Raw genomic sequence first — 10,923 nt, forward strand, 5'->3', positions numbered from 1 at the left:
GGAGGGGGGTTCTTACGGGAAGGAGCAGCGGATGTCCCGCCTCAGGTTGCTTGTGACGTCACGAAAGGACAAATCGATTTACCGCGAGGTCATTCGGCCTCTCCGAGCAGCCGGTTGAAGCAAAGCGGAGGCGCCATCTTAAAATACTGAAAGAGTGAGTGCGATATTCTGTTAAAAATAGTACACAAACTGTGTTATTTCTTCGCTGTTTTATGAAGGATGTATTCGCAGGGATATGTGACTTCTTCGAACTGTTATGTTTACACGTGTCCTGCTTCTTCTCTTAATAGGAGACCTTCCACCTTGGGGCGGTCAAGATAGCTTAGCACGAAATGTAGCATAGCATTTTAGCATCAGCTAGAAAGGAGCATTCAAAATGCTACTTGAATAACGTTACATGGCAGCCAGCTTTGAGGTTGAGAAGGGTGTTTAAAGTGGTTCAGTTACTTCTATGACGGTTTTATTACTATTGGGGTTGCTGGCTTGATATTAACGTTAGCTAATACTTGAGTTCATTCAGAAGGCTTAACATATCCCGTTCACGGTCATTCAGACGACAAGCTAAGCTAACCAGCACGTGACGTGGTATCCGTCAGTTCAGGTGCCGGGGGCTGGATTTCATTACCAGTCACCGCTGCCATTTAGCTCGAGCTAACGTCAAGCTAACTTGTTGCTCATTCCAGCGCAGCTCCGCCAGAAGGCAGGACACCACCATGTATCCGACCGCTTTGACTCAGCTGGCCCGGGCTAACCCGTTCAGCGCTCCCCTCTTCAGTCTTCAGAAAGTGGAAGAACCCCAACAGAGTCTTCATGGACAGAGGACCCGCACACTGGCAGCAGCCGCCACCGCAGACGGTAACCCCGGTGCAGAGTCCTAAAGCTGGCTGAAGCTGGCTGAAGGGCCAGCTTTAGCTGTATTAGCTTAGCCGAACAGATTCGCCAAGCTGTGGTCAACTTAACTGCGTTATTCAGCATATAGATGCATTATTGTGGAGTGCAATTTTCCAGGTTCGTGGTTGTGCATGATCGAGGAACGCTTGTAGTAGTTTAACGACAATAGAGAAGTGTTGAAGCGGTTAGATGCCGGGCCTTTGCTGCATCCATGCTGCCTGTGGAGGACACGGAAGGACAAAGTGGTATCTTGCCCTTGCACTGCAGCATACTCTATTTGTCCCGTCGCTCTTTATTTCAAACAACGTTTGTGGATTTTAGTCGGATGTAATGGTTTTAGTGGAGAATCTGTAGTTACGTTACATAATGAAGGATGAGTCCAGAGTTGTATATGGTCCCCGATGGTGGTCTGCTCAGGGGTTCTCAGGAACAAATTGTCCTAGCCTGAAGTTTTAATGGGGGGTTGTAATAATGGCACCTAAACCTATTTTGACATGAAATGGTAATGCTGCAAAGCATATGTGTCAAAGGTTCAATTCTGCCCTTGAGGTCTGTAATGTCTTCAAGTAATCCATGTCCAGCAGGTTTCAAACCCAAGTCCCTCACCTCCACTTGTAAAGGCAGATATTTGAGAGATATTAACATTTTTTGCGGAACTCTCAGAATACAGTGAAAGGTTTTTTTTGTTTAATTCCTTCAGTAGAACATTTTAATATTTGGAGCCGCCAGCTTGTGGCATGAATAATATTTACCCATTTCACAATGCGCTTTATTCTCCTTCGCATTTGTATTTTTTTATAGAATGGCTGTACCCTAACAGTAAAGCTAGCTCATAAGAGTAGTGACACATTTCAGTTGTCTATGACTTGGGAATGGATCGTATTTGGTAAAGCTAGGGTTTTTAAGGGCTTACATCGCTTTTGTTTTCAAACTAAACCATTGCTAGTAGGCAACTTTAACAACTGTCTGTAGTAAAAAGGCGAGTCTGGTAAAGTAAGATGTATCTCCAACTACACTTGTTGACCCAGTACAGCTTTTGGCTTGTCAGACCCAGCAACAAAGTTTCTTTATCTAGCTGAATTATTCAAAGTCTTAGACAGGTGGGCATTCAAAGACTCAGAATTTTCCCTTCTTTCTGAGCTCAGAGATATCCTGTTCTTAAAGTCTCACCTGTGTTTCTTCAGAGGGAAACAGTTGTGAGTTCGGCTCTCAGAAGTATTTGGTCCTGTGCGGCTTTGGTGGGATTCTGAGCTGTGGCACCACACACACAGCTGTCGTTCCCCTCGATCTGGTCAAATGCAGACTGCAGGTGTGTCTCAGTGGTTCGATGCCTTGTTTTTTATTTTAACGTCACGCCTCATCCACCCATAACCCGACCCATGTTTGACTTTTTTTAAAAATGCACCAATTTGCATGAGAGAAATGGCATCAGCTCAGTTGTGAAGTTGTTTCTCGTCATTGTGTATTGATTCCCATGATTCTGATGTGTTGGAGTGATCATAACGTGGCTGCATGATTCTGCACTAGTGTTCCTATGTGTTCAATGATTCGTTCCCGCCCCGCCGCCCTAAGCCTCCAATCTGCCCACAGTAGAGGCTCCTGTAGGTGAAGGTCAGGCGAGTCAGACCTGAGGGATATGAATGTTGACCTTGCTGTTTGACACTATCAAGTGTTAGTCTGTCAGGGCTGTTTGAATGTAAAACATGTATGTAATATGCAACACTAATGCAGAAATTATTAGACAGCCATTGAGTGTTTAACACACTGACTGATTAACCTTGGACTGCCAGCAAGGTGAGAATGTTTGGTAAAAAGTACTTTTGATAAGATGCATTATGGTGATGATAAAGAACATTATCTAGTAGGCAGTGAAGTGTGTCTGTTATATCAACCAAGTATTTTCCTTAAATTATTTTAATCACTATCTGAATGCCCAAAGTGGTGTTTTCTGCCAGTTGATCAGTTACATTTGCGCAATAGCCAAAAACATTCAAATCAAACCAGTTTTTTCTAGAGTTCTTCCTTCTATTTATGATGCAACTACATGGCTAAACAGATTTGCTGTTTAGCATGTTTCAAGTCTCCAAGTTAATTTGTGCCATTCACTGAAATGAAGAGATCCGTGGCAGCATGCAAGGAAGGAAACTATCAAAAACCTGGTATGCTTTGAAAAGGCTAAGCACTAGTTGAATAATTTTGAAGTGAATGACCTAAATTGTAAAACACCACTGTTGGCCTTGAAAATTTGACTGAAATCACATTTATCATGATTTTATTCTAATGATGGTGGCATGTTGGTGGTAGAGAAAACTATAATGGAAGAGACCTGGCACAGAGTTCAAACTGTACATTTGTAAACTGTCCTTGAGAAGGATTGGTCTTTTCATTCTGCAGTCACAACTCTTCCATTATTTTGATCTTTGTCCTGTGTTGCATGTGACCCTGCATGTGCATGTTGTGTCCCCTCCCTTCTACCACAGACGAAGTCAGCTGCGACTTTGGCTCCTCAAAGTACTATGCTCTGTGCGGCTTTGGGGGCATCCTGAGCTGCGGCCTCACACACACAGCAGTGGTGCCCCTCGACCTTGTCAAGTGCCGTCTGCAGGTTTGTATGGAAGCTGAACCTCATAGTAATGAGTAGCCAGCAGCTCCTCCACCCTCTCAACCACCCTGTGTATGATTGATTATATGGTTCAGTTGGAAGGTTTTTAAGACACTTCAACATACTACAGTTAATCACCTGACATGACTGCTGATTCCTGATACCAATTCTGATACATGGGTATTGGCAGATACCGAGTCCCGATCTGATACCAGTGCAGTGCTTCTACAGATGAAAATGTTCTTTCGACAGCGGTGTATATACTTGTGATGTGATATGATTGCTATTATTGTTGTATGGCCTGGCTCAGGTAGAACCTCGCAGAGAATGATTGTCATACAACATTCTATTATTGCTTTGTCTCAGTCACAACTGAAAAGGAACAAATCTAGGAATAAATATATATTTTTGTAACAAAAAAACACTAAAGTAGAACCATTTCTCCATGGAACGTCTTAAAATGGTAGTGCAACTGAAATTATCTTAAAGTAAATACAGTTCCTCACCAAACTTGTTTGCTTGCAGCACCGCACTTTGAAGGGCGAATGTAGACTGTGATACTGTGTCCGCTCAGTGTGCAGACTGAGCAAAGATATGGGCCACATGTCAGAGGTCCAAATGTCAGTAGTAAAGCTGATCGGGAGGTGTAGTAGGGTCCTGTTTCTAAATCCCGCAGCAAATTGGTGCATGACTCAACTAGGCATCGACATCTGCATTTTCAGCGGTATTGCTGGCATTTTCGGCACTGGTATCAGAATCGGAACAACTCTACATAGAACAGTAACACACAACTCTTACAACACATTTTGTACAGCACACTCATAGTTTGAAACATCTGATTGTAGCCTAGAATAAGGTGGATCTAGGACAAGGGTATTCTATGGTTATGGGATAATGTAAAGCACTTAAAATGAAAACCACTGGTAATGCCTAGTCATCCTATAATCCAAGTACCAGCTTGGAACACCAGATCTCAGAGCTGCAGTGATTTGTCATGCTTCCTCACACTGTTTTCACCTCTCTAGGTGAGCCCAGACAAATACAAGAGTATTGGTAACGGCTTTAAAGTGACTGTGAGGGAAGATGGCTTCAGAGGCCTGGCGAAGGGTTGGGCTCCCACTTTCATCGGCTACTCCATGCAGGGACTCTGCAAGTTTGGCTTCTATGAAGTGTTCAAGATCTTCTACAGTGACCTGCTGGGAGAGGTGAGGCCAGACACGGCTGTCGACACACAGCTCTGCTCCGACAAAGGGGAGTTGTGATACTTTATTTGTACAGCAGTGTATTCACATAGATGTAAGCCCATTTGGACCAGAGGGCTCCAGACATGAGTCCACCTCAAGTGAGCCTAGTTTCACTTTTGTCAGCAGGTGGCAAGACAGTCACTTCATTTAACATGTATTCACTGACAGAAAACTTAAACCGTACACACACTGCAGTACTACATTCATAAGGTTCAAAGGTACTGCTAACCTCATTGTCATTCACATGCACTTTTTTATTTGCCCTGATGATGTTGACGCACACTGGCCAACATCACACTGTTACCTTGTGTGTTGCCTCATGTCTGATCATTTGCTGTGTTTTCACCCAACAGGAGAACACCTACCTTTGGAGGACATCGTTGTATCTGGCTGCTTCAGCCAGCGCAGAGTTCTTTGCTGACATTGCTCTGGCTCCCATGGAGGCTGTCAAGGTTCGTATCCAGACCATGCCTGGCTTCGCCAACACCCTCAGACAGGCTGTTCCCAAGATGTACGCAGAGGAGGGTCTCTGGGCGTAAGTGTGCTCCCTTCATACATTTCCTCAGCATTTAGTTTTGAGCATTTAGACCTTTATAAAGGTCTAGCAGGTCACTTAGACTTTGAAATGGTTGCATTAGTGACTGATTAATTATAAGTAGAAAACTGATTCCTGATGAAAACATGCTCCTTAGATCCACCTCTGGAGGGTGCTGTGCTCTGAGCAGAGCTCCTCAGCAGCTTTCTGGCTGTACAGTTGGAGGTGCTTGAGTCATTGGCATGTGAGAACAGTCTACCTGTCCACCAGCCCACCTGCAACACTGGCAACTCTGTCCTCCAAGACGGGGAGCTCCCGGTGCTGCAAGCCTGGGGGACGGACATACTTTACATAGTTAACTTAAAAGTTTGTGTGTGTGGCAATTTGAATGTTGGATTTGGGATTGGTAGTGAATACGTCGGTTAATGTTTATCATTTAGGGGCATTTAGCTTGTCTTAATATTTAAATTGCTTTTATTGAGCAAACTATAATTAATGTAGTAAAGACTGCTTGTTCTACATAACAGTTATCCTAGTCTTTAGGAAAAGTGACCCATCAGAAGTGGCTTAAGGGTCACTAGTTTGAGACCACCGTCATAAAGTCTCCAAGTGGATCCCTGCTCCCTATTTTTGACATGCATCTTACATCTGTTCATGAATTGATGTGTAGATGTCTTCAGAACTATATGCATTTTTTAAAAAATAAACTCATGTCTTGCTCTTTCCCTCTTCCACTCCAGTTTCTATAAGGGTGTGGTGCCCCTGTGGATGAGGCAGATCCCCTACACAATGATGAAGTTTGCCTGCTTCGAGCGCACAGTGGAGCTGCTCTATAAGTATGCTGTTCCCAAGCCCCGCAGTGAGTGCTCCAAATCTGAGCAGCTGGTGGTCACCTTCGTGGCAGGTTACATTGGTGAGTAACACATCATCTGGACAGTACTCTACACAAATCTGGTGGGAAAACATGATCCAGTACTCAACACTGATCCATGCAGAACCATATCATTAACAGCTTAGACTGTTGATAATGTCCAACAATGACAGTAATAGAAATATTTTGTTACTGATGTATCAACATATTGACAGCACTATCTATCACCATCATGTGATTCCAGTGAGTCAGCATCATTCCTTTTGAACTGGTATTAAATGTGATGGTGTCCACAGTGAAGTTACTCCAGCTGAACAGTCTTCGGTGTACTGATGTGTGTTTGCTCCCTGTGTGCAGCTGGTGTCTTCTGTGCCATCGTGTCCCACCCTGCTGACTCTGTGGTGTCTGTGCTGAACAAGGAGAAGGGCAGCACTGCTGTCCAGGTCCTCAAGAAGCTTGGTCCCAAAGGTCTGTATCAACACCTGCCCACAGTAATGCCAAAAGTAGCATAGTGTCAAATGAGGCTTTGATCAACACGCTCCTTAGATCCACCTCTGGAGGGTGCTGTGCTCTGAGCAGAGCTCCTCAGCAGCTTTCTGGCTGTACAGTTGGAGGTGCTTGAGTCATTGGCGTGTGAGAACAGTCTACCTGTCCCCCAGCCCACCTGCAACACTGGCAACTCTGTCCTCCAAGACAGGGAGCTCCCGGTGCTGCAAGCCTGGGGGACGGACATCCTGCTGATAACAGACTGAGTGTGTGCTTTATAGCCCTATAGAGGGAACATTGTTATTTAATATCTCAGAACTCTGCATACTGCACATTTGTGCAGTTAAAGAATTATTTGAAACGATTCATCTTTAAATGCTCCCAACCTTGTGCTGAACAAGGTGTGAACCACTGAGTTTGAATGTGACTTTTGTGTGTCCTGTTCAGGTGTGTGGAAGGGCCTGGTTGCCCGTATCATCATGATCGGTACTCTGACGGCCCTGCAGTGGTTCATCTATGACTCCGTTAAGGTCTACTTCCGCTTGCCCCGCCCCCCTCCCCCTGAGATGCCAGAGTCCCTGAAGAAGAAGCTCGGCCTGACAGAGTAACCGGCCCCCGCAGCCTCCATCCCTCCACTGAACTGCAGTCTGATTCAGCACTTCTGAACCCTGAACTTCCACAGCACACATGGCAGTTTTCTATATTTATGTCCTCAGCTCCTGCTGCTCTGCACAGACCACAGAGCTGCTACTACTCATGTATATTTAAAAACAGAAGGTGGAACTGTCCCTCTTGGCTTACCGAGAGTCATACAGAAATGTTCTTCAGTAGAAATGCCTGTCTGGTTTTATCATTTCCTGTCATTAGAAAAAGTATTAATTCTAATAAAAGAATTAAATTCCCTGGAAAACGTTCATGTATGTTTTTTTGATTTCATCAGTTTAATAGATTTCAAGCCTTGAATGAATTATGCAGGTAATGTCTGTAGTACCCTGTGGAGTTTGTTTCCTTCCCTGTTAAACAGAATTACAAATCCATCAAATGTTGGCTAATTCTCTCATACGCTTGCTGTGTTACTGCCTCCTGCAGGTCAGAGGCCAGGTATGTCAGGGTTCCATGTTGTTGTGATGCAGTGCACATTTTTCAGGTCTGTCTGCACTAACTACATCTCCTGTCATAAAGTAATGCAGACTGATTCCATGGTGTAGGAGTACTATCAGGCAGGTCCCAAGTCTGGCTGATTTCCATAAGTTCTGGATGTCGGGGTCAGTGGTGGAAAAAACGATGTGAACCTCGACCATGTGTTTTTTTTTTAACATTTTATTGACATGTCTTTATAGTAGATTAAAAGTGGAATTTCTCAGGTGCCTACACCAAATATAATCCAAGACATCACTATCTTACATTCTTATCCACTTCGAGTGGCACCTGTGCTCACAGGTTGTTCTAGTTTTCTACCACTGGATGGCGCGCTTTCTCCACTCACTGTCCAAATCCAGGTCCTCTGTTAAGAGCTGAAGTCCTACATTGATATCACACAAACACCTTTCTGTCCGTGCAGCAGGAACATGTCAGTGTAGTTTGAATGAGTTAGAGCATTGATGTCACAGCCATTATATGAGGGTGGGATACTTTTTGAAATGATCCTGATGGGAATTGAATGCTATGTAACTTTTAATCTAAAACTATCACTCATTAATCAAATGTATTTAATTTAAAAATAAAGTAACTACTGCTGCATTTAAATTGATATATTGTAATCATAACTTCATCCTGTGGACATTTAAATTGTAGAGCTTTTATTTTAGTGCCTTGCTGTTCAACTCAGGCATTTTTATTAAAGTGATTTTTTTATGAGCCATTTGAACTATTTACATACTTTTAGCTTTTTTGTATTCAAATATTAGATCTGGGCACTTCCTCTGGATGAAATGGTAAAATGTAGGTCTACCGATATTTTTTCTCATACTAATATACCCAGATAAAGTATCGAGCTACCTTTTAAAATGCACCCGAATACATGATATGACAAATACACCCTCAAAGCTCTGACAGAAGTGTCCCACCCACATTGTGAATGCTTCCTGCCCATGACTTTGAGGATTTTTGAGAAAGGAGTGTCTGTATCTTGGAAGCTTTCTGTAGCGTTGGCTGAATTCCAGTCATGTTTTTGATTTGCACGCATCCACTGTACGTGCCGGCTCCTCGTCAATGTGCTGGTAGTGACGGAGCGCTGGGTCAAATGAAGGGAAGGAGAGGGGCCTCATGAAAGTCACACACCACATTTCCAACTGGTTAGAAGCACCTAATGCATGTGTTATGCATAACATATCACATGGATAGAGGCAGGTGAGCAGATTTACCTGACCTGGGGTTACAGCAATCATACACACACACACACACACACTGTACAGATATACTGCTGCTGTCATTAGAATGGATTTGTTTGCTCATAAAATAGGTACTTTACAGGCTGGAAACCATAGTGCTGTCTTCTGTTGGAAAAGGATCATCTCAGTGCGTTTGCGCCTAACAGGGATGGCTGGCAGGTTTAAGGTTGCAAGGGGTTATGGGAAATGGATTCCATTTATGTCTTCCCTGTTTGTGAGATCATAATGTCATTGCTGTTTCTGTGAATAAAACATCAGCATTAAGGGATAAAAAGGTTTTTACAGAGCTGTCATTTGCACATTTCCTGTTTTGGGGTCTCGTCGCAGCATTTATTTCCGTGTGTAAGCTGTGAATCTGTTCCATGTTTGCAGTCTGAAAGCCTGACAGCCTGCCTGTGCCCCTGTTAGCATTGTTCTTGCTGCTGACTTCCACACAGCTTGAACAGTCTATTTCTGGGTTCCATCTCCAGCACGTCTGCCTGCTGATGGAAACAGCTGTGGGCTCCATCAGGGGCAGAGAGACCTCAGCCTTTATTATCAGGTCCAACACAAACTATGTTTCCATCCCACTGTGCCAGATCCACTCAGAGTGTCACATTACACACCAGTGACCCTCCATGAATCTAACGCTTTAATGCTTTTTTACCGCGTTTCGCCCGCTTCTGCGGCTGGATGGTTTATTTTATAAACAGCAATCTGTGTTTTGAGGGTACTGCTCATTTTGATTTACCAGGAAAACTTTTACTGCACCAGATCATCATCGTCAGCTACAGTACGCACACAGTCCTCCGCGTGTTTGGACGCTGACAATATGCTTTTTTCTTAGTAGGGGACTGTATGAGAGTTCTTAGGGGGAGAGCAGAGTGTGAGGTTATGTTTTTTAAATCGTTGATTGGAACACCGACCTTCATTTTTCGGATTTTTTCCTGCTCTACTTGGTAAAACACTGCAAAAATGATTGAGATTGGACAACAGCAACAGCAAGACCCTCTCCAGTGTTATTGATATTTTAAAAGTATGCTTCCTATGATTTATAAACCCCGTGACACCCTCCCCTCAATATCTAAAAGAATTTAATTTGTGGCCAACACAAAAATAGAATAAATCTCTAAAACACATGAAGAATATGTGACTTGTATGGAGACTGTCAAATTGTTCTTTAAGGCTTGGGTTTAAATTTGTGTGTAAGAACTCAGCAGATTAAATCCATATATTCTAAGATAAAAACCATCATGTTTCAGAACTGTGCAGCCTTAGTACAACTGATGTAACAGAGAGCAGGATCTTGGTGTCATATCTAAAATCTTCTATCCGATCCAGATGGAGCTGGCGGACCTTTGTAACACAATGTTTTCACTCCATCACTGGATTCAAACTAAAGATGAATGAACATTAAATACCACATAGCTGTGCTGAATGAAATATAACAATGAAGAAAGATGAAGAACATTAAATGTAAGATTCTTCCACGTGCTACACTCCACACAGTCCCTGGTGATAGTACGCAGTAAAGTTGCTGCTGCTGTGGTTTCACTTCAGATTCAGACAGCTCAGAGTTTCCACAGGACTGGTGTGCTGGTTCTGTGGCTTTGAACGTCTTGGAATATGGGTGTCGTCGAAAGTTAAAGACAATTTAAAAGACTTGACAAATGTAATAAAAGTGTGCTCTAACAATGTTCACATGGCAATGACCAGACACATGGACTGAGAGGAGATCAAATATAATCATGTTTTAGCAAACAGCTGCAAATTTACACATTACCAATATCATTCAGCAAGACCCATTCAGTTGTGAGGAGCAGTCATTCAGTCATGTCCGTGGCCACCTGATGAGGGGCCCTCTACTTCTAGCTCTTGTTTGGTCTCCACCACCTCCTGAGGACTATGTCTGTCTGTTACCTGCT

General features: G+C 43.4%; 1 protein-coding gene and 2 non-coding genes across 7 annotated transcripts; all 3 read left to right on the forward strand.

The window, feature by feature from the left end:
* On the forward strand, positions 1-7,539 carry slc25a3a (solute carrier family 25 member 3a). 5 transcript variants are annotated; one of them, XM_030439774.1, is made up of 8 exons: positions 1-154; positions 689-855; positions 2,076-2,200; positions 4,519-4,698; positions 5,091-5,272; positions 6,013-6,185; positions 6,501-6,611; positions 7,077-7,539. In XM_030439774.1, the coding sequence occupies exons 2-8, from the start codon at positions 714-716 to the stop codon at positions 7,235-7,237; spliced, it is 1,074 nt and encodes a 357-aa protein (XP_030295634.1). In that variant the 5' UTR covers positions 1-154; positions 689-713; the 3' UTR covers positions 7,238-7,539. The 5 variants fall into 5 exon arrangements, with proteins under 5 accessions (XP_030295634.1, XP_030295637.1, XP_030295633.1 ...); XM_030439777.1 differs by lacking the exon at positions 2,076-2,200 and adding an exon at positions 3,372-3,496; XM_030439773.1 differs by having other exon boundaries at positions 6-154; positions 684-855.
* LOC115595974 (small nucleolar RNA SNORA53) lies at positions 5,416-5,617 on the forward strand. The gene has a single exon (XR_003986835.1). It is a non-coding gene; the product is annotated as a small nucleolar RNA SNORA53 (small nucleolar RNA).
* On the forward strand, positions 6,676-6,877 carry LOC115595975 (small nucleolar RNA SNORA53). The gene has a single exon (XR_003986836.1). It is a non-coding gene; the product is annotated as a small nucleolar RNA SNORA53 (small nucleolar RNA).
* Positions 7,540-10,923: the final 3,384 nt, after the last annotated feature.

This window comes from Sparus aurata, chromosome 14 (genome assembly GCF_900880675.1).
Source record: "Sparus aurata chromosome 14, fSpaAur1.1, whole genome shotgun sequence".
NCBI classification, from domain to species: Eukaryota; Metazoa; Chordata; class Actinopteri; order Spariformes; family Sparidae; genus Sparus; species Sparus aurata.

Bases quoted from the DNA above. Each gene is read 5' to 3' on its own strand.
- slc25a3a (XM_030439774.1), top strand. From the start codon at position 714: ATGTATCCGACCGCTTTGACTCAGCTGGCCCGGGCTAACCCGTTCAGC. The intron at 4,699-5,090 runs GTGAGGCCAGAC...TTCACCCAACAG, and splicing joins ACAGTGACCTGCTGGGAGAG to GAGAACACCTACCTTTGGAG. The intron at 6,186-6,500 runs GTGAGTAACACA...CCCTGTGTGCAG, and splicing joins CTTCGTGGCAGGTTACATTG to CTGGTGTCTTCTGTGCCATC.